At 47.0% G+C, this 26,540-nt stretch overlaps 1 protein-coding gene across 1 annotated transcript in view; it reads left to right on the top strand.

The window, feature by feature from the left end:
* The window catches only part of LOC106572277 (semaphorin-3G), a 58,422-nt gene extending 43,331 nt beyond the window's left edge, over positions 1 to 15,091 (top strand). The window contains exons 5-16 of the mRNA XM_014146332.2: positions 1,466 to 1,556; positions 3,120 to 3,236; positions 3,563 to 3,705; positions 5,181 to 5,295; positions 5,396 to 5,465; positions 5,692 to 5,836; positions 8,658 to 8,889; positions 8,996 to 9,087; positions 9,255 to 9,296; positions 9,441 to 9,666; positions 11,419 to 11,552; positions 12,299 to 15,091. Of these exons, the coding sequence (XP_014001807.2) occupies positions 1,466 to 1,556; positions 3,120 to 3,236; positions 3,563 to 3,705; positions 5,181 to 5,295; positions 5,396 to 5,465; positions 5,692 to 5,836; positions 8,658 to 8,889; positions 8,996 to 9,087; positions 9,255 to 9,296; positions 9,441 to 9,666; positions 11,419 to 11,552; positions 12,299 to 12,793 (1,902 nt within the window). The 3' untranslated portion in view covers positions 12,794 to 15,091. The remainder of the gene's footprint in view (positions 1 to 1,465; positions 1,557 to 3,119; positions 3,237 to 3,562; positions 3,706 to 5,180; positions 5,296 to 5,395; positions 5,466 to 5,691; positions 5,837 to 8,657; positions 8,890 to 8,995; positions 9,088 to 9,254; positions 9,297 to 9,440; positions 9,667 to 11,418; positions 11,553 to 12,298) is intronic.
* Positions 15,092 to 26,540: the final 11,449 nt, after the last annotated feature.

Here is a 26,540-nt window from a genome sequence, read left to right as displayed (position 1 = left end):
AGGTGTTCCTAATGTTATCTTACACTCAGTGTATATTTCCACACTATGAGGTCGTAATAATACTGTGAAATTGTGAAAATTAGAATAATGCCCTTTTAGTGGAAGAGTTTCAGCCTGTTTTAGTGGGATGGAGTTTTGGAGAGTACCAAACCTCTCTGCCAATAACAGCTAGTTTTCAGTTTTCCCCTGCCCACTCAGACCACTCCCAGATAGTCCTAGCAAAAATCTTGCTTGATAAATTGCTCTTTGCTAAGTAGCTATTTTTGTTTCTTTTTGACCATTTTAATTTAAAACAATCACAGTAAGGTACTTCATTATTGACCAGAAATGATTTGACATTAAGATAAAAATGGCTGCATTGGACCTTTACAGAGATACTTTGGGATTTTGGAAATGTGGCCCCTTATCTACTTCCCCAGAGTCAAATAAATGTGTTTTCATGATTAATGCCTAAGCAAATGAATTTCCATGTGTCCTATCTGTGCATGTAGTTCTAAACAGTTAACCTAAGCTAGCAGTGTTATTAAGTGTCATTGAAACATTCAGTGAAAGAAAACAATTATCTAAACAACCTTTACATTTCATTAGAAACATTCACAGAATTCAGAGAATGTTCTCAGAACATTATTTAATTACCTTCAAATTCCGTTCTCAGAACATTAATAAAACATCCCAGGAAAACTTTCAGGGAACCATAGTAAAACATTCTTAGAACCTCCCTGCAACCTAAAAATGAACGTTCTCGGAACAGGCAACATTTTTCACTTACGTTCTCATAACGTCTAAGAAAAATGTTTTACCGGTCAGGAAACGTATGGCTTCATTCCCAGAACCAATGTGAAACCTAAAACGTACGTTCCCACAACTTCCAAGGAACCAAATGTGCTAGCTGGGCTGTATATGCCGAAGCCAAGGGAAGGGCACTTACTGGAAAGAGATATTAAATCAAGGAAATACAGCGTTATTTTATCATTATGTTGGGCGTAGCGTTAGTAAGTGTATTTTTGTCCTGCTGACTTCAATGTCATACAACCAGAGGACCACAATGCTCCTATTGTCTGCACTAGGAACTTACACCCAGAGCTGGAGACTAGTGGAGAGTTCACAGAGAGGACATTCATCTGGGTCCTGATTCACTTGGAGCTCATCCTGTCGTCCTGCCTGTCTGTATCTGTCCATACTCTCAGTGTGTTACCCCTGTCCTGTCCCTCACTGATGACATCACCACAGTCAAAGAGTCACTACCATACTAGGGCATAGAGATACATTAAATTAAGTGTTTTATTTGATGGCGTACTAGAGCGATGTACTGTATCTAAATGTTGAAATATTTATAATTAGTTCAGGAATTGAAGCCAGTTTGCCTTAGGGCGCATAAAGGTAAACATTCAAATCATATTCTAATTATATGTGATATCTGACTTTTTCCTAACCCCATGTTTTCTCTCTATTTCCTCCCTAACAGCATGTTTTCACCATGGACCCTACCAATGTGGAGAACGGACGGGGGAAGGTTCCTCACGACCCCAGCCTCCCCTTCGCGAGCACCTTTATTGGTAGGTCCTGTCCTCTTTGTTATTAAATAGTATGTTTATTTCAATACGACAGCGGAGAGAGGTTATTGGCTCTGGGAGATACACTGCAGTGAGGGTGTTCCTCTTTTGTTGTCATTCGACGTTTAGCTTGTGAAATAAGTGATGTATTGCATCGACATGCAGGGGTGAAAAGTAGTGCGTGCGTGTGTGTGTGTGTGTGTGTGTGTCTTCCCACCCCGCCTCGATCCACTTTGCGTCTGAACCCCACAAACCTGAGGATCTGTCCCAAGATGCATTTCATCTGGCAGGCAGACACGCAGGGACGGCCAAAGGCCCAGCAGAACGTTGGACTGATACACTGATGTACAGACAAATAACCCTACAAAAACAAAGAAATATTCCATCAAAGCTCACTGTGTGAACTTGCGTGGAAAAACCCAGACTTAACATAGACTCGCACACTAACATAATGCAGATGCAAGTTACGTACATGTTTTACACTGTTGCGTCACACACATATATTATCCTCTCTGTTCCTTCTGGTCAGGATTAAGGAGTCGCTGCTGTCAAACTTTTCATTTAGGGGTTTCAATGGATAGATTCATCAGAGGGAGAGGGAGAGGGAGAGGGGGAGGGGGAGGGGGGGAGGGAGAGGGAGAGGGAGAGTATTTGTCACGGCCGTTGAGTTCCACGTTTGAAAAGAGAGCTCTTTGGCGGGAGGAGGAGATGGAGGTCAGTAACACAAACACACACATCCCCCTGATGTATCTCTGCATCTCCGGGGTCAGCTATCATAAGAAGCTATTGCCTTTCGGTGGAGACAAAGTCTGTATTCATCACACAGCTCAGGACTCGGTGGAACTAGGACCCAGCCTGCCTATCTGTTTGTGCGTACTCAGGGGTGTAAGGCAAACCCACTGTCTCTGTACAGCTAGCTGCTATTACAATTCAGCTCCTTGGCTGGGATACGATCATTGGAGCCATAGACACATACACACGCACGCGCATGCACACACACACAGGCACACACCTACACAGGCCCATACATCCTCAGTCAGTGAAGTGATGACAGGGCTTAGGGAGCAGTGCTCTATCTGTGACATGGCTCATTTAGGTGAAGATACTCTTGTTAGGAACAGGACCTGAGCTCTTTATCATACAAAGCAGGGATACTGTAGCATATCAATTGATCCTAGTTCATTTGGGGATGCTGTCTGATTCAGTGGGAGATACTGTTACAGACGGGTGATCTGATTTCTGTCCAGTCTATGAACCTTCTCTAGGGAAGCAGGACATGTGGTTTGGGGTTCAGGAGGGGGTAGTGTTTCACTATGTTGGCCACTTTTGCATTTCTCTCATCATTCAAGTTCTTCCCTGCCATTCCTTATTTCCTCATCCTTCCACATCTCCTTTCTTTTCTGTTCGCTTTCCATTGTCCCCCCTCCTCTCCCCACTCTCTCTTCTCCTCTCCTCACCATTAATCCTCTCTGTTGCTTTCTCTTCTCCTCTCTTTTCTGTCTCTACTACCTCCCCCTCCCCTCCCCTCCGCTCTCCCTCCATCCTGTTCGCCCTGTCTGTTCCCAGGTGGGGAGCTTTACACAGGGCTGACTGCAGACTTCCTGGGTAGAGACTCTGTGATCTTCCGTAGTCTGGGAGGTCGCTCCACCATGAGGACTGAGACGGACCAGAAACTACTGCATGGTGCTGGAACTATATTGTACTCACTGCCCACACTGAATACACACCTAAAACAAATACATTATACACCCATTTTATACAACTTGGTTCTTACAACTTCCATAGACACCACCTGGTAAACAAGTCGAACTAATTCCTGTTCCCTCCCTCCCTCCCTCCCTCCCTCCCTCCCTCCCTCCCTCCCTCCCTCCCTCCCTCCCTCCCTCCCTCCCTCCCTCCCTCCCTCCCTCCCTCCCTCCCTCCCTCCCTCTCCCTCCCTCCCTTATTCTCTCATTCTCTCCCTCCCTCTCTCCCTCTCGCTCTCTCCCTCCCTCCCTCTCTCCCTCCAGATCCTAAGTTTGTTGCGGCCCACCTCATCCCTGATAACGATGACCGTGACAATGACAAGGTGTACTTCTTCTTCACGGAGAAGGCCATGGAGGCCGGGGACAGGGAGGGAGCCATCCACACCCGCGTGGGACGAGTATGTGCGGTAAGAGGAACCGTACAGTCTCATGATTTATTATTGACTCTGGTGCCTGATGGTTCATTCTCCAGGACTCCAGGTCAGTCTTCAACCCCTCTTAGACCATGCCATGATCTGGGGCTATGGGAACTGGATCATGGCTGTGGGTGATTTCCACAGTGGGGCTGCAGCCCTGACGTAGTGAGAGTTTAACATTTCGCTGTGGGGAGATGTGATTGCAGTATTGCCTTACAGAGAGGGTCTGTAATAGTTAATCCAGGCCACAGAGGCTGATGGAGAGGGAGAGACAAGCATCCGGCTGGCGGGCTGGGAGAGCTGACATTCCCCAGCATTTGGCGTCTTTCTATGTCCATACACACACAGCTGTTCGGATGTGCTCTGGTATGAAGAGTCAGAGCGTGCATACCTCCCATCTCTCTCACACAGTCATACATCCCTTCTGACGTCCATACGCACGTGCACATACACACATACGCACACACCACAGCTAACTACAGATGTCCCCAAGAGACTCTGCTTTAGAGTCTAGACAATGCATAGTATGGCATTCCTATGCTCACACTTATATGGTTCACACACACACACACACACACACACACACACACACACACACACACACACACACACACACACACACACACACACACACACACACCACACACACAGGCCCGCCAATCCCCCCCCAAATATCTCTCCATACATATACAGTGTATTTCTTCCTCTGTACCCCTCCCCAAGACATTGTTAAACACTGTCTGTTATTATCAGTTCCACCAGAACAGAACCAGATCCTGCCAAGAAAACAAGAAAGCAATTATCTGTGTTTGATCTGATCCCGGACAGCTTACACAGCCCCGGTGTCTATTAAACAACCATGTCTGCCTGTACGCTAGCTCTACAACAATACTGTACAATACAGTATGGAGGAGAAGAAAAGCTCCAGTGATTATATCCCCATAACCCCTGCTCTCTGGCTCCCCGCTGTCCAGCGTGTGGTTATAGAAGGGCTTACTAGACAACTTTCCCACAGGAGAGGCCAGCCAGAGGTAGTTAGCCGTGTGCTCCTGTCCTCTATTGTTTTGTTGTGTGAATGTGCTCTACAGGTGCTCTGCTCTGCTTTTTTTGTCCTGCTGCTGTATAGATAATGGTTATTCTTTGTTTGTCTCGTATTGAGAATGATACTGTATGTCTAGACAGTGTGCGCCACTAGGCTCTCTCTCTCTCTCTCTCTCTCTCTCTCTCTCTCTCTCTTCTCTCTCTCTCTCTCTCTCTCTCTCTCTCTCTCTCTCTCTCTCTCTCTCTCTCTCTCTCTCTCTCTCTCTCTCTCTCTCTCTCTCTCTCTCTCTCTCTCTCCTTACAGAGAATGAAGTGTTTGGATATTCTCCGTGGATGGTGTGTGTGTTCTCTGCATGATAGAGATGTGTTGGTGACGGTGGTGATGATCACGGTGATGGTGGTGTGTTGTCTGTGTCCTCCTGTAGAATGACGCAGGTGGACAGAGAGTTCTGGTGAATAAATGGAGCACCTTCATCAAGGCCAGACTGGTGTGTTCTGTACCTGGGCCTCATGGCATCAACACACACTTCGACGAGCTGGGTGAGACACACACACACTTGCACAAATCATTTATGCAAATAATTTTGTCTCACAGGCACAACATTTGAACACACTCATAAAAGTACTCTGTATTTCACAGAGGGTATTTTCCTGCTCAGAGGCAAGGATGAGAAGAACCCAGATGTTTACGCCATCTTCAGCACCATCAGGTGAGCTCCACACACACACATGGTTGCACACATCCACAGCTCCGTCTATGAATTTGAGAGTGGTTACATTTCTCCGGCTCCATCACTCAGCTGTTTACCAAAACAAGCGGCGGGGCGGCCATTTTGTTGTGTTTTGAGTCCCAGTCTGTAGCTTTAACATGTACCATAGAGGTACTCAACCTTAGCGAAATCAGTCAGTGACATTAAACGTTCCTCTCTCCCCTAGTAACGTATTCCAGGGCTTTGCTGTGTGCGTGTATCGTATGGCAGACATCCGGGAAGCCTTCAATGGGCCGTTTGCGCACAAGGAGGGGCCGGACTACCAGTGGGGGGCTTACGAGGGCAGAGTGCCCTATCCAAGACCTGGGGTGGTGAGTAGTACCCTCAGAATACCCTACTGCAGGCTACTGTGCCGCATCTACACAATAGCAATATATTTCAGCCTCCTTGTCAGCCTGCTTGTATGAGAGAGCAGGTGTTCAAACTGGAGAGAGAGAGAGAGAGAGCGAGAAAGAGAGAAATTAGAAAAAAGAGTGGGATAAACTCCAACTGAGTGATTGGGGCGGCAGGTAGCCTAGTAGTTAGTGTTGGACTAGTAACTGAAAGGTTGCAAGTTCAAATCCCCATGCTGACAAGGTACAAATCTGTCATTGTCATCTGCCCCTGAACAGGAAGTTAACCCACTATTCCTAGGCCATCATTGAAAATAAGAATTTGTTCTTAACTGACTTGCCTAGTTAAAAACATAAAGAGCTAGTCCAGCTGAGACCTTGTGGTTTCTGTTGGTCCTCCTGGTTTTCCTCTACCCCTCAGCAGCTCTGTCTCATGTTCTCCTCTCATCCGCATCGCTGTAATTTAGCCTCATATAGGGCCCTAGTGTCAGAGCAGAGTCGGCACCTCTGTGGTTTTACTCCACACACACAGGCCTGATTAAGAAGAATGTCCTGGCCCAGAACAACCCAGAGAGAGAGGGAGGGAAGGAGGGAGAGAGAGAAACCTCACTATTAACCCCTGCCATCAAGTCATTCAGGGTTCTACCCTCACTTTTAATGAAAACTCACTGAAAAGGTTAAGAGAAGAAGACACAATGGAAGCAATCTCACCTGGATTCCTGTCCAGGGATTCTGTCCAGGGATTCTGTCCAGGGATTCTGTCCAGCCTTTAGCTGCATTCCCGAAAAGAGCCTGGTCTTAGCTTGATGTAGTTCATTCTGATATCCCACAGCCTGGGCTCAGCCCTCCCCAGGTCTACCCTCCCTCACATTGTTACTGTAAGGCTCTACCAGGGTTATCTAAATGGTCCTATACTGACAGTCTCCTTATGCTGGTGGAGTCTGCTACAGTCTGCTACAGTCTGCTACATTCTGCTCATTCCTGAGGATCATCAATGATCCATAGACACCCTAAGTGACTCTATCAGTATAGAGCTGACTGACTTGGCTCTGGGTGGGCTACAAATAGCACCCTGTTCCCTATACACTGAGTGCACAAAACATTAGGAACACCAAATTCCTAATATTGAGTTGCACCCCCTTTTGCCCCCAGAACAGCCTGAACTCATCTGAGCATGGACTCTACAAGGTGCCGAAAGTGTTCCACAGGGATGCTGACCCATGTTGACTCCAATGCTTCCCACAGTTGTGTCAAGTTGGCTGGATGTCCTTTGGGTGGTGGACCATTCTTGATACACACGGGAAACTGTTGAGCCTGAAAATCCCAGGAGCGTTGCAGTTCTTGAAACAGTCAAACTGGTGTGCCTGGCACCTAGTACCACACCCCATTCAAATATTTTGTCTGGTCCATTCACCCTCTGTATGGCACAAATCCACAATCCATTGTCTCAAGGCGTAGAAATCCTTCTTTAACCTGTCTCCTCCTCTTCATCTACACTGATTGAAGTGGATTTAACAGGTGACGTCAATAAGGGATCATAGCTTTCACCTGGATTCACCTGGTCAGTCCGTGCCATGTTTTGTACACTCTACGCACTACTTTTGTCACGTCCTGACCATAGAAAGATGTTATTGTATATGGTAGAGTAGGTCAGGGCGTGACAGGGTTTTTTCTCTCTATGTTTTCTATTTCTATGTTTAGGTTCTAGTTTTGTATTTCTATGTTGGGGTTTTGTTTGGGATGATCTCCAATTAGAGGCAGCTGGTCCTCGTTGTCTCTAATTGGAGATCATACTTAAGTAGGGGTTTTTCCACCTGGGTTTTGTGGGTGATTAATTTTGAGTTGTGTATGTGTTCATCTCTGTGTCACGGTTTATTGTTTTTTCATTCAGTGTATTTATGTATTGCATAGTTTCACAGTATAAATAAAATGTGGAAAGACACACACGCTGCACTTTGGTCCTCTTCTCCTTTCGACAACCGTGACAACTTTTGACCAGGGCCCATAGGGGTAGTGCACTACTTTTGACCAGGGCCCATAGGGGTAGTGCACTACTTTTGACCAGGGCCCATAGGGGTAGTGCACTACTTTTGACCAGGGCCCATAGGGTGCCATTTGGCCAGCTACCTCTGTCTTGCACCATGGAGACATGTGGCTGTCATCTCCGACCGCTAACAGAGAACACAGTACTGTTTCTGAAGGCTATTGTGTAATTGCGCACTTTGCTGTGATTTAGCGCTTAGTGGCTGTGCACACTTAGTAGATAGGGTAGATGAAATGTAGATAGAAATGCTGCCAAATATTTTTTTTTACTCCCCTCCTTTCTTTCTCACCCGTTTTCACTTACTGTACCTCTTTACAGTGATTGCAAGCGGTTAGAGTGCTTAGTTACTGCTTGGTCAGACATCAGAGTTGGGATCAGTTCCTCATGAATTCCAGTCAATTCAGGATTTAAATAGGCTTCTGTGGTGAAATTCCATGTCAATTCCAACTTACATGAACTGAAATAATACGTTTCAACGCTGTCAAAAATTCCTAATGGTTAGTCAATGTTATGGCAGGATTTGACGAAATCTTCTCAAGCACAGTGTTGAATATGACTCCCAGCCAAACATGGTCAGGGAGTTACAGAAAAACACAGACCTAACTTACTATATGACATATCAAGTGACCTCTAACAACGCCGCTGCATAAAGCATTCACATCACATTCCCCTAAAACCCTTTTACGTTTCAGACAAATCATACGTTTTTATGACATGATTACCTAAGAGTTCCTCTCTCTCTCCTCCTGTCTCCAGTGCCCCAGTAAAATAACCAATCAGCCTGGCAGACAGTTTGGCAGTACCAAGGACTTCCCAGACACAGTGCTTCAGTTTGCCCGGGGGCACCCCTTGATGTGGCGCCCGGTGTACCCAGCCATGAGGCAGCCTGTGCTGGTCAAGGCCAACGTGCCCTACCGCCTCAAACAAATCGTGGTGGACCGCGTGGAGGCGGAGGATGGACAGTATGATGTCATGTTCATAGGCACAGGTCAGTCCCAAATATATCACACTTAGCCGTTTTCTGTCGTTAGACATAGTGGTGACTGGTTAGGAAACCAGATTGTATTGTGATTGCTCAGTTGTTTTTTGACCAGACACAGGCACGGTGCTGAAGGTCATCGCCCTGCGCAGCGGCAACTCTCTGGACACAGAGGAGGTCACTCTGGAGGAGCTGCAGGTCTTTAAGGTAACTAGATAACGTTGTACTTCTCCTCCTCCTCCCCTATTCCTCCTCCTCCTCCTCCTCCGCCTCCTCCTCCTCCTCCTCTTCATATCCCCACTGTATATTTCAAAGCCAAACCCTTTCACAAAGGCTGAATGCGAATTGAATGTAATATTCTCATTTTTATCAAGGTGCCAACGCCCATTACCTCTTTGGACATCTCAGTAAAAAGGGTGAGGAAATGTTCATTCTTTATCACAGTTCACATTTAGTTAGAGAAGGCCTGCACGCACTGAAGGCTACTTTATGATAAATCCTATAGCCTAGACTTTCCATTCTCATTCTCTGGTTGTACTCTGATCCCTTTCCCCACACAGCAAGCACTGTTCGTGGGTTCTCCATTGGGTGTGGCTCAGCTGAGGCTCCACAGGTGTGAGACGTATGGGAAGGCCTGTGCGGAGTGCTGCCTGGCCAGAGACCCCTACTGCGCCTGGGACGGCACCTCCTGCACCCGCTACACCTCGCTCAGCAAACGCCGCTATCGCCGGCAGGACATCAGGCATGGCAACCCGGCCCTGCAGTGTATGGACCAGAACCTCAGTGGTGAGAGAGGAGGGGGGGAGGCACTGTATGGACCAGAACCTCAGTGGTGAGAGAGGAGGAGGAGGGGTGGGGGGGAGTACTGTATGGACCAGAACCTCAGTGGTGAGAGAGGAGGAGGAGGGGTGGGGGGGGGAGTACTGTATGGACCAGAACCTCAGTGGTGAGAGAGGAGGAGGAGGGGTGGGGGGAGTACTGTATGGACCAGAACCTCAGTGGTGAGAGAGGAGGAGGGGGGTGGGGGGAGGGGGGAGTGAGGGCGGCTGGCCAACTTGGCTCTGCAGTGTATGGACCAGAACCTCAGTGGTGAGAGAGGGGGAGGGGGAGGGAGGAGACGAGGGTGGAATGAGGGAGTGGGGGGGGGAAGGGGTATCGGGGGAGAGAAAGAGGAAGAGAGAGAGGGAAAGAAAGAGAAAAGATTTGTAAAAAGGAAGGAATGTGGAAAGGAATTAAAAACGAGTGAAGATGATAGAGTATGTGAAAATTAGATACAGTACTGAGACAACAAGCCAAGTGCCCCTGTGGGAAAGTAGGGCACGCTAATATCCTGTTGAGGAATGGTTATTACAATGGTGTGTATACTGAGGTGTGGGCGGGGCTGGCTGTCATGGTGGCCAAGCGGAAATGAACCCAGGGTATTTGTTCCTGGAGGTCACAGAGGGCAAACTCGTCCATTGAGAAGCAATTGACTCTGAGAGGTGAGGGAGGACAAACACTGGGTCTTTATCCCAAATGACACCCTGTTCCCTACATAGTGCACTACTTTTGACCAGGACTCTAGTCAAAAGTAGTGCACTATATACTGGAATAGGGTGCATTGGATCCACCCTGGGTCTTTAGAGATAGAAATATAAATAGGATCTCTGATTTTGGCTTAGGGGAGAGCGAACAAGACACAAACTGTAAACAGCTTATAGGTTGAACGACCAAAGGCCACTATAAATCATGTGTAGTTTATATTGTATAGCCCAGTGTCAGGTCTAGAGGGAAGTTATCAGCTGGAATACAAGCTGTGTTTGACTGAGGCGTGATGTCCATGTCTATCCCTCTGTTGGGAACCAGAGGGATAGCAACATGAAACATGCTTTATGTTGAACAACTCTCATTTGTATATACTGTACACAGACATTTAACACAACCTAGAAACACAGAGGATCTCAAACATGCACACGTTGTGCTGCACTTTGCTTCCTTGTCCCTTTTTCTTACGGGATGAGATGAGTGTGAAACACGCTTGAAATGCACACACGTACTGGTAATGTGTGTGAAATTACATTACACACGCACACGCAGAGGGTCGTCATTCGAAGGACCTTTGAATTGACCAAGTAATGGAAACTAGGTTATGTTTACGGAGAAACTTCACTAAATCTCGTCTCACCTGTGCTGAGAAGACAGATCCCCGTCGGTCTGTCATCGTGTGTGAGAGGGGAGCATCGCTTGACAGGCAGAGGGGGGGGGGGGACAAAAGACAGAAATCTGTAGCAGCCGGAGGAGCGGAGGATGTGTTTGCTCACCTGGAGACGTGCGTGAGGGGTGATGAAAGGTCTCTCCCAGGTCAAGGAGTGGTTTAGTTTTGGATTGAGTTACACTAACGTCGAATAAAGGCGCTAAGAAGGGAGATTTATTGTCTGACATAGCTGAAGACGGCACGACCAAAAGTCACAGGGCCTACTTGAGACCACAACATGCTCTGCAGATCACAGTTTTAAGTGTATGTATTTTCATGTATATTGTACCTGTTGTGTGTTGCAGTGGAGGGGTTGGATGTGACAGAGGAAAGGGTTGTGTACGGGGCAGAGAACAACAGCACCTTCCTGGAGTGTACCCCCCGCTCCCCTCAGGCCACCGTCACATGGCTGCTCCAACGAGACGACCGCAAGGAGGAGGTGAGATAGAGGGACGGATGGAGGGGGGGAGAGAGAGAGAGAGTGTGAGAGACAGAGGTGGCGGGATCGCGAGAGTGTTAGTCTGACGGAGGACAGAGAGAGAGATGGAGCAATACGAGGTATGAGAGAAAAAGAGAACAAGCGAAGAAACGGAAACGAGAGGGCTGAGTCAGTACTTCAGGGGACGATTTAAGGGGATGTTTGAGAGAGACTGAGAGATGGGAAGTTTTAGTAGGAGCGAGAGTCAAGTCAGGTCCGCTCCTGCTCAGTGACCTGTCACAGTGAAGCTGCAGTTTCTCCCATGCCAGGGTTTCTGTGGTTTCCCGAGGCTTAAACGAATGTTTCAGTCAAGCATGTAAGTACAGTATTAAGGCATTAGAGCAGCTCTCTATTTCCCACCAAAGAATCGTTGGCTCTCAGCTGTTCATTTGGAGAGAACAAGCTGCCCTGTTTGCTTTGGCACGAACACATGCCCCGGCAGAGAGATCGGACTAAAAAACAAGAGTTGATGAATTTCATGGCAAAATTCTTCTTAGCCACCCAAGCTGAGAAAAGAGCAAAAAAAAAAGCACAACTTGGACTTTGCCCCCTCCCCATCTCACCCCCCCCCCTCCTCCCCTCCCCTCCTCCCTCTCTGTGCCATACCTCATCATCCCTCCATCTCACTTAACCCCTCTTTCTTCTTTCTGTTCTTCTTCTCCCGATATGTTCCCCTCCCCCCCCCTCCCTCCCTCCCCACCTCTCAGGTGAAGCTGGATGAGCGGGTGATGCGTACGGAGCAGGGCCTGCTGTTCCGCCGTGTGCTCCGTCAGGACGAGGGTGTGTACGTGTGTCACTCTCGCGAGCACGGCTTCACCCAGACCCTCACCCGCCTCTCTCTGGAGGTCCTGCAGGGGGACACACTGAGCGAGCTGCTGGCCCGTGACGATGCCCCCCTCGACGGTCCCCAGGGGGCGAAGGGATACCGGGCCTGGCCTCCCTGCCACGCTCACAGGAGCACCGGCCCCCTCAGCCAACCGCGCTCCTGGTTCAAGGACATCATGCAGCTGATTGGCCCATCCAACCTGCCGCACGTGGAGGAGTACTGCGAGAAGTTGTGGTGCAACGACAAGCTGCGGCGCAAACACAAGAGCATGCTGGACAAGTACCGGCAGGCGCAGGACAGCGCACGCAAGGCCCGCAACAAGGGCTCCGGGGAACGCAACCGGACGCCCCGGGACGTCACCAGCCTACAGCTGTAGAGGGCAGGGGGGAACGGAGAGGGGGAGGGAAATAGAGGACTGAGAGAAGGACCACATGACACGATTAATGAGAGACTGAGAGAGAAAAGGAAGAGGTGGTAGTTACATGTATTGCAGGAAGAGAGACACTGCCAACAGACTGTAGTGTTAAGGGTTGAGACTGATGTGGACGGGGGGGGAGGAGGGAGCGAGAGAGAGACCGGGACTCATGGCACTCATCAACTCTCATTGACTTCATGAAGAAACCCTCAACTGTTTTCACCAAGGGACCCCTCCTCACCATTGCAACGTCAGTGACTCTGTATATGACTATGGATTGACTGTACCGTGCTGTAAATACTGTGTGGGGTTGGACTGCTACGACTGATGACCTTTAACCCCTTATGGCGCCCATCTCTCTTTGGTCCATGAGCCCATTCCACATTATGTACCCCTTAAAACAACATCTCCAGTCTGTTTGCCTTACCCTGCACCTCATCATACTTCTTCTGGAAGAAATGGGGCTTAATAGAATTTAAAAAAAAGGGTTCTGTGTTTCACTTCATGCACGGTATTGCCTTCAAAGAGGTTCTGGAACACCGAAGCGCCGTTGTTTTTAGCAGTGTAATCCCATCACCCTGAAAGTCATTCACAACCGTACAGTACATTCTCAAACATGCAGTGTTGAGTGGACATACAAGTGCACTCGCACATCATCCATCACACACTCAGCCATAACGACACACCAGAGCATTGCTTTAACTGAACGTTTTCATGAGACGATTGTTGACGGTTCAACAGAGAAAAGGCCTGTTTGTTTTATCAGCTAGACTCCAGTTCCCACCATTCCTAGTTGTGTCGTTCCTGACAATGGAAGGAGAATAGAAGGGTCATTGGAGCCGGCGGAATGTTCTGCTTGGTGCTTTGTAAACACTGGTTCATTATTTAAATACAGGATTAGCCATGATCTTTCTCTCTCTGTTGTTAAAATACAATGTTCTCACTGACAGACTTCGCTGAATGCTCTCCTTTCAAGGGCACTGGTTGTAGGGAAAGGGGGGGGGGTCAGAGGAGTGAAGGGACAGGGAGGATGGGATAGGGGTGAGGGGATAGAGGTGAGGGTATGAAATTGGGCTGCGTTCTAAATAAGGAATAGGGGGCAGTGAATGGGGCCGCAGACGGTATGGGTGTGTTTTTACAATGGATGGTGGAGGGATATTAAATGAGTTGGGTTAATGTGGGTGGTGGGGGTCAGGGGACAGCTATGCGATCCTCCTTGGTTGACTTGCGAAGGCAGCCAGGAGAAGTGTGGAGTTTAACAACTCCCACTTGCTCCCATGCCGTGATTGCTTTCACTGCATACAAACTTGCCTGTAGAGGAGGAAAAGGTGGAGGAAGAGGTGGAGGAAGAGAAAGAAAAGAAGAGAAGGAAAGGGTGGTGGAGGAATATGGGCACTGACGAAAAAAGGAGAGCTTGAAGTGCCAGTATACACGACACACAGTTCTGTTAAAATCCGGAATCCGTTTGTGTGAAGTAACTATTTGGAAATGTGGCACTTTGTTTCCTGCCTACGAGAGTGACTTCAGAATATGTAACACAAGCGTCGCTCAATCTTCCGTTTATTTTCTTAGTTTGAGAAAAGTGAGTCCTGTTGCTTTCTCTCCAAATATTGTTTCTGATCGTATCTTCTAAACCAACCAGAATGTGACGGAGGAGAGAGCGTTGTTAAATAGCCCAAGTCCCCTAGGCCTTTTTTGTCAATTATTTCTAAATCCTAACGTTTTAGTTCATGATTGGTGTGTCAATGAGTTAACATGAGATAAAGCATTATATCTCGAGCAGTCGTCCCTTCTAATCATGTTTTGACTGTTGATGATTTGAGTAGATTAGGGCTGCGTTCACTATACAGAGGCCTACCAGGTCTTATTCTGAAAACAGTATTCAAGGGGTATCAACACAAATAGTACAGTGAATATGAATAAAACAATGATAAAGCTTTTGCTGCCAAAATGTCATTTGTTTTTGCCTGTTTTTAGATTTTTGTGGAGCTCCATCCTGCAGCTACTATCAGCAATAGTTTGAAGAAAAAAATGTGTATTTCTGACATACTTTGTGTTCAAAGTGTCAATGTTGAACTGTAACAAAGTGAGAATTCCAGTCGTTGATATGTGTGGTTTGTCACTCGTTGGAGGGGTCTCTTTTATGGGGCCTAATGTAAATGTTTGCTGTATTTATGTCTTATTTAATGAGCTCTCCTGCATGCAGTGTAAGTGTATGCTATTTAACATATTAATACAGTTTTTGTTTCTAAAGTAAAACCTCTGACTCCGCATTCTCTTTCTGATTCCCAGACGTCTTCCTGTGGTCAAAAACTCTTAGGGTGGCGAGCGTTGGTGCGGTGACATTAAGAGCCGTGGGTTTGTGGAGCTGGGTGTGGTTTAAGGGAGTGGGTTCAAGCAGTTGTGGGTGTGGTGGGGGTTGAGGTGTGGGGTGTTGTTGATCTGAGCCAGGGATCCTGTATCACTCAGACAGACCAGACTGTGTGTGTGTGTGTGTGTGTGTGTGTGTGTGTGTGTGTGTGTGTGTGTGTGTGTGTGTGTGTGTGTGTGTGTGTGTGTGTGTGTGTGTGTGTGTGTGTGTGTGTGTGTGTGTGTGTGTGTGTGTGTGTGTGTGTGTGTGTGCGTGCGTGCGCGTGTCTGGTGGGTGAACGAGGGCACACGCGCGTGTGTGTGCACGTGCGCCCGCGTGTGTGTGTGTGCCGCATGCATTCTTGCTTGCGTGCGTCCATGTGTTTCCAGTACGTATTTGTGTCTGGGGATCAGCGGCTGCTTTGTGTTTGAGTTTGTCTGTTTGTCGTCTGGCAGCGCAGTGTTCAATGTTTTGTCTGTTGTTGGCTCTATTTGGAGCAGGCTAATGAAGCATGTCGAATCAATTTAAATGCTATCATTGAGCAACATCTCAATGAGTCTGAAAGAGACTGAATTGAGTCTGGGATAAAAAAAACAACAATTGATTTAGGGAGAAGAAAAGACCCATTTTACTCTGTAAAGACCCATTTTATTCTGTAAAGACCCATTTTATTCTGTGAATAAACACGGCTGCCAAAGCAGAGCTTGTCCACTGGCAATGAAGACATAAATAAGTTATAACGAAAGTGCCCAGAAATGAGCCTCTAGTTATCAACCATCTGTTTTAACAACGCTAAGCATAGAGACATGCACCATTTGAGTGTAACTCAACAACATACTGCGTAGACACCTGCAAAGATTTTGGTGCATTTTATGTTTGCTTTTTCCCCATGTAATTTTTTTCCAGGATTTTATTTTATGGTCACTCTTTTCAACTCCCAGTTGGCCAACCCCAGCCCTCACCGTTGTCAATTAAGGTACTCGTGCATGTAATTGTAGCGTACTTGCCACAGTAATATTTGTATAACAGCTTCGAAGCGGTGGAGTTTGTGGACGGTGTTGCAACAGGCATGCTCTCATAAACCCAACCCCAACCCAACCACCTAAACGCCTTGACACACTGAGCACATCCGCAGAGCCTGTCCTGAAATGGTAAGACACCCTAGCCAATTCTGTCGTCATTCTCCACTGTGTGAACGAAAGCTCCGGAGTGGTACAATGTTGCCTTCGTCAAAGGGCCTTAGCGGGTCAGACCTACGGGCGGCGGAATGAACCGTAGAGGCTCCGTTGGACCCGCATCCCCCATAAGCCCCCTTTAGCCACGCAGCAGCGGGTGATGGGAACTCCAGCTGCTGGAGCCATTTCACTTAAAGCCTTTAGCTCGTTACAAATCAGCCTTGCACACCGATTACAGTCACAGCTCATTAGCTGCCACCAGGGCTTAGCTTAAACAGGTGCGTCTCCCTCAAGGCTTTTCCCTCTGTTGAGGAAGCCTGGGTGCTAGGGTGGGATAGAGCCTCTCGCACACTGTTAGAAGATGAAGCCATAACATTTTGAGAGATTTCCTAATATGGATGCTGTGGAGATGTTGTATATGCTGGACCATACCCCTCAGTGTACAATTGTCATCCTATTCCGTTGTGTTAAAGGCATATCAACTCAAATGTACACTAAAACAGGCCAGAAAATGACTTCTGAGAAAAACAGAAGCCTACAGAATAACAACATCTTAACGTCCAAGCTAACAGTTTCCGGAGCGGGTTACTTACACAACCCCTATCCCTGTATAACATCCCACAAACACACTTTACATAAACCCAATACCCCATAAAACTCTACAATCCCACAACCACAGGCCAAATCAAGCATCACTCAACTACACTCGTAACTGTTGGTTGTTTCATAGACAAACACACCCTGTCTGTTGATGCTGTCTTAAGAGATACTGCTTCTCCATGAATGTGCCATGTTCAGACTAATGTTCACATTGTGGTTTATTAAGGTCTACAAATACCAGCACGTTTATCTGCAACAACACGCCGTCATGTGTTTTGTTTGCCATCGCTTACCATAGAGTAAGTATAGCTTCATTTGGCATGGTTAAAAACACTAGTAGTCATCGCTTTAACAAGAGTCAGTCAGTCGTTCTACAGCGTAATCAATGAAAATACACCAGGGAGAAAGACCAACATCCACAGAGCCCAATCCCAACAGCCCAACAGTCTTTGACAACTGTGTAGTCTCTTAAGTCCTTAAAGTGTTCACCTTAATCAGACGTGAAAGGAGTTGAGGAGTCTGTTCCCGGATCAGATTTCAGTCTCGAGCCCCAACCCGCAGTCAAACTCACAGCCTCGTGTTCTGGCACACAGGAGATGGGGACAGAGTCCTAGGTCTGACAGTCAGTTTGTGTGACTGACACTCCACAGCAGCCAGCAGAGCCAGGGGCAGACAGAGCCAGGGGCAGACCTGACCTCTTCTCTGGTGGGACTCAGACACACGGACATAAAGGCGGATTAGACTGACCCAGACCTGTGGAAGTAAAATAAGAACGAAAAGACTCAATCGATCAACTAGAGCGTGGTTCCCAAACGTTTTATGGTCCCGTACCCCTTCAAACATTGACCCTCCAGCTGCGTACCCCCTCTAGCACCAGGGTCAGCACAATCTCAATGCCGTCGGGGGTATGCCAATTTTTAAATATGAAAATCATTTTCTTCACATTTTCAAACAGTCCATTTATATCTTCCAACGGGGCTATACTTTTAGGTGAGTTTTTTTTCTCTTGCCTGAGTAGCCTCATTTCACTGCCAAAAATAAAATTCAACCATCTAGCGAAATAACAACACAATGTCAAATACAGGTAGCCTAGTCAAATAATTAACATCCAATCACATTAACTGTTACTCTCTCGTGCGGATTCCACTAACGGTCCGTATGTAGCCAAACGTAGCTGCTGCTCATTCCGTTTGCTCGAAAATGGATAAATGGTTAAAAAAAGTAAGGCCCGCGTCCATAGAGACACATACCAGCTCTACTGGTAGTACTGCTACTACCAGCAGTACTACACCTGCACCTGTCAATGACACAAGTTGTTCTGCTTCCACGAGCACATCCAATGCTAGCATCAGTAATTCTACATTTGTTGTTAGCCCAGCTAGCATGGACACTGACAGTTGTGAATCTGATGCAGCCGAAGAGCTACTGCTCCCTTACCCGGGAAAGCACTGAATAACAGACAGGGACGTTGGACCATCGAAGAGGCGCAAATATGATGAGAACTACATTGATTTGGGGTTCACTTACATTGGGAGTAGTACCGTTTCTCAGCCACAGTGTGTTATATGTGCAAAAGTACTATCTCACAACTCGATGAAACCTTCACTCTTGCGCAGACATTTAGAAACAAAACATGTCAATTTGAAAAATAAGCCACGGGAGTTTTTTGAGCGAGAATTAAGACGTCTTTCGAGTAGTAAGACATGTATAAAAGCAACAGATACCATGAATAAGAAGGGGCTAGAAGTGTCTTAGATGGTGAGCTACCGAGTGGCTAGGACAGGCAAGTCCCATACTATTGCGGAGGACTTAATTCTTCCTGCTGCCGCGGATATGGCTGGGACCATACTGGGGGGAAAAGGCCCAAAAAACTACACAGACAATGCCTTCAGTAAACAACACTGTTTCATGACGCGTCAGTGACATGGCAGGAGATGTTTTGAAACAATTACTGCTTCGCATACAAGCCAGTGAATTCTATGCGTTACAGCTGGATGAGTCAACAGACGTGTCGGGCCTGGCACAGCTCCTGGAATATGTCCGTTACGTTTATGGGGGGTCAATTAAGGAAGACATCCTCTTCTGCAAACCACTGGAAACCAGGACAACAGGAGAGGATATTTTTTAAGTACTTGACAGCTTTGTGACATCAAATGGACTTTGGTGGTCAAGATGTGTTGGTATCTGTACTGATGGCGCAAAAGCCATGACAGGGAGACATAGTGGAGCGGTAACGCGCGTGCATAGTTGCTCCCGATGCCACTTGGGTACACTGCAGCATCCACCGAGAGGCTCTTTCTGCCAAAGGAATGCCTGACAGCTTGAAAGATGTTTTGGACACTACAGTGAAAATGGTAAACTTTGTTAAAACAAGGCCCCTGAACTCTTGTGTATTTTCTGCACTATGCAATGATACAGGCAGCGACCATGTAAGGCTTTTACAACATACAGAAGTGCGCTGGTTATCAAGGGGAAAAGTATTGACACATTTTTTTTAATTGAGAGATGAGCTTAAAGTTTTCTTTGCTGACCATAATTTTCACTTTTCAGACCGCTTGCAGGATGACGAGTTTCTCACACGACTGGCCTATCTGAGTGATGTTTTTTCTCGCCTGAATCTAGGATTTACAGGGACTCTCCGCAACTAAATTCAATGTGCGGTACAAAATTGAGGCTATGATTAAGAAGTTGGAGCTCTTCTCTGTCTGCATTAACAAGGACAACACACAGGTCTTTCCATCATTGTCTGATTTTTTGTTTGCAAATGAACTCAAGCTTACGGACAATGTCAAATGTGATATAGCGAAGCACCTGAGTGAGCTGGGTGCACAATTACGCAGGTACTTTCCCGAAATGGATGACACAAACAAATGGATTCATTATCCCTTTCATGCCCAGTCTCCAATCCACTTACCGATATCTGAAAAAGAGTGCATCATCGAAATTGTAACAAGCAGTTCTGTGAAAATTGAATTTAATCAGAAGCCATTGCCAGATTTCTGGATTGGGCTGCGCTCAGAGTATCCTGCCTTGAAAAATCACGCTGTTAAAGACACTGATGCCCTTTGCAACCACGTACCTATGTGAGAGTGGATTCTTGGCCCTCGCTAGCATGACAACTAAATCCAGGCACAGACTGTGTGTGGGAAATTATTTAAGACTGAGACTCTCTCCAATACAACCCAACATTGCAGAGTTATGTGCATCCTTTCAAGCACACCCTTCTCATTAACCTGTGGTGAGTTATTCAAAATTTTAGATAAACAAATAAAGTTTTATATGTAAGATGGCTTAATAAAGAGCAAAATTATTGATTATTATTATATTGTTATTTATGCCTTGGTCCTATAAGAGCTCTTTGTCACTTCCCATGAGCCAGTTTGTGACAAAAACTCACACTCATTCTTATGTTTAATAAATGTTTCGTATAGTGTGTGTGTGGCAGGCTTACAATGAAGGCAAAAGGGGGCGTATGCAGCTGGAGGTTGAATGTTTGAAGGGGTACGGGACTCTAAAAAGTTTGGGAACCACTGGTCTACAGCGCTAGAAGGAGGAAGCAAGGATATCCACTATCCCCATTTATTTAGCTATATTATCATCAAACCCTTGGTTGAATGCATCAACAAAAAGGATAGACATTGTATGAGAGATCCATATCTAACATGCACCGCAGCTACTCAATGGCACATGAACATCCCAGTACACTGTAACATGACCACTATCAGTACTTACCCTAAACACATTTCAAGTAGAATGTTAATGGTAAATGAAGGGATTTAACCTAAATCCCATTGTAGATTTGGCTCCGGCAGTCTGAGTCATGCACTGTATCCCGTCTAGCACAAAGTATCACATGGTAAAGGTATATTATTAACGTAACTCTCATCATAGTTAGTCAGGTCCAAAGGACAAGAGCAAGTAAAGAGGTCCCCAGAGTGAACGTTATACGTCATTCAGTCTATGGGACTTATACCGATATCATTTACATTTACATTTACGTCATTTAGCAGACGCTCTTATCCAGAGCGACTTACAAATTGGTGCATTCACCTTATGATATCCAGTGGAACAACCACTTTACAATAGTACATCTATATCTTTTTTGGGAGGGGAGGGTAGGGGGGGAGGGTTAGAAGGATTACTTAATCCTATCCCAGGTATTCCTTAAAGAGGTGGGGTTTCAGGTGTCTCCGGAAGGTGGTGATTGACTCCTGGCGTCGTGAGGGAGCTTGTTCCACCATTGGGGTGCCAGAGCAGCGAACAGTTTTGACTGGGCTGAGCGGGAACTGTGCTTCCGCAGAGATAGGGAGGCGAGCAGGCCAGAGGTGGATGAACGCAGTGCCCTTCTTTGGGTGTAGGGACTGATCAGAGCCTGAAGGTACGGAGGTGCCGTTCCCCTCACAGCTCCGTAGGCAAGCACCATGGTCTTGTAGCAGATGCGAGCTTCAACTGGAAGCCAGTGGAGTGTGCGGAGGAGCGGGGTGACGTGAGAGAACTTGGGAAGGTTGAACACCAGACGGGCTGCGGCGTTCTGGATGAGTTGTAGGGGTTTAATGGCACAGGCAGGGAGCCCCGCCAACAGCGAGTTGCAGTAATCCAGACGGGAGATGACAAGTGCCTGGATTAGGACCTGCGCCGCTTCCTGTGTGAGGCAGGGTCGTACTCTGCGAATGTTGTAGAGCATGAACCTACAGAATCGGGTCACCGCCTTGATGTTAGCGGAGAACGACAGGGTGTTGTCCAGGGTCACGCCAAGGCTTTTAGCACTCTGGGAGGAGGACACAATGGAGTTGTCAACTGTGATGGCGAGATCATGGAACGGGAGGAAGAGCAGCTCCATCTTGCCAAGGTTCAGCTTGAGGTGGTGATCCGTCATCCACACTGATATGTCTGCCAGACATGCAGAGATGCGATTCGCCGCCTGGTTATCAGAAGGGGGAAAGGAGAAGATTAATTGTGTGACATCTGTGTAGCAATGATAGGAGAGACCATGTGAGGATATGACAGAGCCAAGTGACTTGGTGTATAGCGAGAATAGGAGAGGGCCTAGAACTGAGCCCTGGGGGACACCAGTGGTGAGAGCACGTGGTGCGGAGACGGATTCTCGCCACGACACCTGGTAGGAACGACCTGTCAGGTAGGACGCAATCCAAGAGTGAGCCGCGCCGGAGATGCCCAACTCGGAGAGGGTGGAGAGGAGGATCTGATGGTTCACAGTATCAAAGGCAGCAGATAGGTCTAGGAGGATGAGAGCAGAGGAGAGAGAGTTAGCTTTAGCAGTGCGGAGAGCCTCCGTGACACAGAGAAGAGCAGTCTCAGTTGAATGACCAGTCTTGAAACCTGACTGATTTGGATCAACAAGGTCATTCTGAGAGAGATAGCAAGAGAGCTGGCCAAGGACGGCACGCTCAAGAGTTTTGGAGAGAAAAGAAAGAAGGGATACTGGTCTGTAGTTGTTGACATCGGAGGGATCGAGTGTAGGTTTTTATGATATTCCATCCCTCCATCCCTGATCCCAGTCCTGCATTACTGTACCGTAAGCCTGGGTCCAGGGCCACGTCCTCCCTCTCCCCTGCAGTTTGTTATTAGTGGTGTGTGGTTGAGTGTGAGGGACAGATGACTGGGGGGAACCAGTAACATAAGAGGCATAACAAGTAAAGGCTCCGGGTCTGTCAGACAGACAGAGCTGGGCTATGGGCCTACTACCTCACAGTGAGTCGCTATGCAGGCTCCACTGTGAAAGATTTAAGATGAATCACCATGAGGGGACAGATGGAAGGAGGGATGGAAGGAGGTAGAAAGGGACGTGGGGGTAATTCATCTCATGGAGGAGTCTGGTTTTGGCCCCACACCTCCCTGGGGAGAGCGAGGGAAGACTTTCACATTGCGTCACAAATTAGGGGGAGCGAGGACTGGGTCTGCTGTGGACAGCTCCTACGCACACTCTCAATAGGATGATCTGTTCCAGTATTAACATTGTGGTCATGTATGAGCCAAACATTCCTACTGTACAGCATTATGGTATCAGTCTCTATGATCCACTGTAGTTATTATTCATTTGACCACTTGCATTACTTTGGCCGTCTGTCGAGACCAGACCAACATATTGTGGTCATCTACACATGGCCAATTTGACCACATACATTTACTTTGGTTCTCAGTAGAGACCAGTGGAGGCTGCTGACGGGAGGAGGGCTCATAATAATGGCTGGACTGGAGTGAATGGAACGGCATCAAACACATGGAAACCATTGATACCATTCCACCCATTCCTCTCCAGCCATTGCACACAGTCCTCCCCAGTTAAGGTGCCACCAACCTCCTGTGGTAAAGACCAACATTATTGTGGCCATCTCAGCTCTGTCTTCATCACACATTAACCACACAATCCTAACTCAACTCTGTAATTATTTCCCAACATCTCATTGCCTTCGATAGAATTCCTCATGCTGTGCAACTATTGCTGAAGCAGAGCTTTCCGTATCGATGGTGACACATTTTGGCTGTAAATTCTACATTGATCAGAATTACCAATTTTTCGCAATTTCGGTCTTCCTAGGACATGTCATATAGGGAATAACTCTTGTAATTTACAGACATGCGTGTGTTCTGGGCCAATATGGAAATCTCCCAGTGCATGAGAGTGGTAGTCAGTATACTGCGAACTGGATCTCCTCTGTGGAGCCCTCCGGTGAACCAGAACAACAACCACAGCACCTGGTCCATTACACAGTGTATTGGAGGTAAACATCGCCTGACTAAATTCTCTTACAGGAAGTCGATTAGAAAACACAAATACTGTCGGCAGGTTGTTTACCGTCACACACACTTATGACCCACTTCCTGTTCTCTTCCTGTTTAGGGAACAGGGCACCTTGGTTCCATCAGGAGTCAGTTAATGACCCGAGTGGGACCCTTGTGCGTGTGTGTGTGTGTGTGTGTGTGTGTGTGTGTGTGTGTGTGTGTGTGTGTGTGTGTGTGTGTGTGTGTGTGTGTGTGTGTGTGTGTGTGTGTGTGTGTGTGTGTGTGTGTGTGTGTGTGTGTGTGTGTGTTTTCTCAGGACTAATGACCAAAGTGGGCTGCAGGCTGGGTAGAGTGAGAGAGCAGGAACAGGCAGTGTGTGACTCCAGCCCTGTGATAACTACACCATCTGTGCTGAGCAACAACGCAGCCACCAATAGCGTAATTGACAATTAAAGGCAATATGGCTATAGTGGAGACTACATTCACGGTAAACACTGCATATGTCGGCTCAATAGTAAATTATCTTTACATTTTAACCTTGGGTCTTCCGCGACACTTCGGCGATACGGATTGAATACAGCGTTAATAATTAATGTCTTATGATTCAAATAATTTCCCCACGTCAGTGTCGTCACAGCTCACTTAAGCGTTCTTCATTGTAGTCACAGGATGTGTCCAGTTCAGAGCATCACGTTCTCCTGCTACTTCCTTCCTGTGGGTGTTGGCACTGTCGTAAGCATTGTCCAAAATAGCCATGTCTTCCTGTCAAATCTATTACAGTAGCTCAAACACACTGCCCTGCTCTGTCTACTTTACACAGCACAGTTCAATGGAGCGAAAAGCAGCACAGAGTTTGTTGAGCTTTGAAAAGTACATTATTGCACAAAGGTGAAGTCATTGGTGGAATGGATAGTTAGAGAATGCAACTTTCTCTGATAGTGGGCGGCAGTTTAGTCTATCCACCGTACAGTTCCATGCAGGAGAAAGCATTAGGTGTATAAAATCGAGTGCACAGCCATGCAATCTCCATAGACAAACATTGGCAGTAGAATGGCCTCACTGAAGAGCTCAGTGACTTTCAACGTGGCACCGCCATAGGATGCCACCTTTCCAACAAGTCAGTTCATCAAATTTCAGCCCTGCTAGAGTTGCCCCGGTCAACTGTAAATGCTGTTATTGTGAAGTGGAAACGTGTAGGAGCAACAACGGCTCAGCCGCGAAGTGGTAGGCCACACAAGCTTACAGAACAGGACCACCTAGTGCTGAAGCGTGTAGCGCATTCAAATCGTCTGTCCTCGGTTGCAACACAGACTACCGAGTTCCAAACTGCCTCTGGAAGCAACGTCAGCACAATAACTTTTCGTCGGGGGCTTCATGAAATGGGTTTCCATGGCCGAGCAGCCGCACATAAGACTAAGATCGCCATGCGCGATGCCAAATGTTGGCTGGAGTGGTGTAAAGCTCGCTGCCATTGGACGCTGGGGTAGTGGAAAAGCGTTCTCTGGAGTGATGAATCATGCTTCACCATCTGTCAATCCGACGGACGAATCTGGGTTTGGCAGATAATAGGTGAACGCTACCTGCCCGAATGCATAGTGCAAACTGTAAAGTTTGGTGGAGGAGGAATAATGGTCTGGGGCTGTCTTTCATGGTTCGGGATAGGCCTCTTAATTCTAGTGACGGGAAATCTTAATGCTACAGCATACAATGATGTTCTAGATTATTCTGTGCTTCCAATTTTGTGGCAACAGTTTTGGAAGGCCCTTTCCTGTTTCCACATGACAATGCCCCCGTGCACAAAGCAAGGTCCATACAGATATGGTTTGTTGAGATTGGTGTGGAAGAACTTGACTGGCCTGCACGGAGCCCTGACCCCAACCCCATCAAACACTTTTGGGATGGATTGGAACGACTGACTGCGGGCCAGGCCTAATCGCCCAACATAATTTCCCAACCTCGCTAATGCTCTTGTGGCTGAATGGAAGTAAGTCCCCACAGCAATGTTCCTAGCGGAAAGCCTTCCCAGAAGAGTGGAGGTTGTTATAGCAGCAAAGGGGGGACCAACTCCATATTAATGCCCCTGATTTTGGTGTCCACATACTTTTGGTCATGTGGTGTAACATAGTAAACGAAAATCCGGGACACTCAAATGAGAGGGATATGTTACATTTGATATGGTTACATAAGATAGATGGTTACTTAAAGCAAAAACTAAAGTAGAATGGATGGGTCGGTGTATAATGTGAGTGTTTTGCAACCCAAAGGTTGCGAGTTTGAATCTCATCACAGAAAACTTGATCATTTTAGCTAATTAGCAACTTTTCAACAACTTACTACATTTTAGCTACTTTGTAGCTACTTAGCTAACCCTTCCCCTATCCCTAACCCTTACCTTAACCCTTTGACTTAACCCTTCCCCTAACCCTAACCTTAACCATTCACCCTTTAACCTAACTCCTAAGCCACCTAACTAGAATTCGTAACATATCGTACGTTTTGTAAATTCATAACATATCATACAAAATGGGTGATGGACATCCACAAATTAATACATCCCATATGAAAGGTAACATATCATCCAAAATAGATGGATTAACGTACAGAATAACACGACATGCTCTAAGACCAGGTCGGTGGTCTGGACCTAACACTCAGAGATGAGACCACAGATACTCCATATCACAGAGAAGCAGACAGCTGGATGACACCACATTATTTCCCATGACATTACCCCCCACCAACTAACATCTATTCAGCAGCTCATCCATCTGATCCTTTAAGATAATGTTGTTCAAGCCCAAACGAAACAGAATCATTTAAAGTGGTAATTTGAGGTAAG

Source organism: Salmo salar, chromosome 15 (assembly GCF_965601325.2).
Source record: "Salmo salar chromosome 15, fSalSal1, whole genome shotgun sequence".
In the NCBI taxonomy this organism is placed as follows: domain Eukaryota; kingdom Metazoa; phylum Chordata; class Actinopteri; order Salmoniformes; family Salmonidae; genus Salmo; species Salmo salar.
This window is presented reverse-complemented; position numbering and strand designations above follow the sequence as displayed.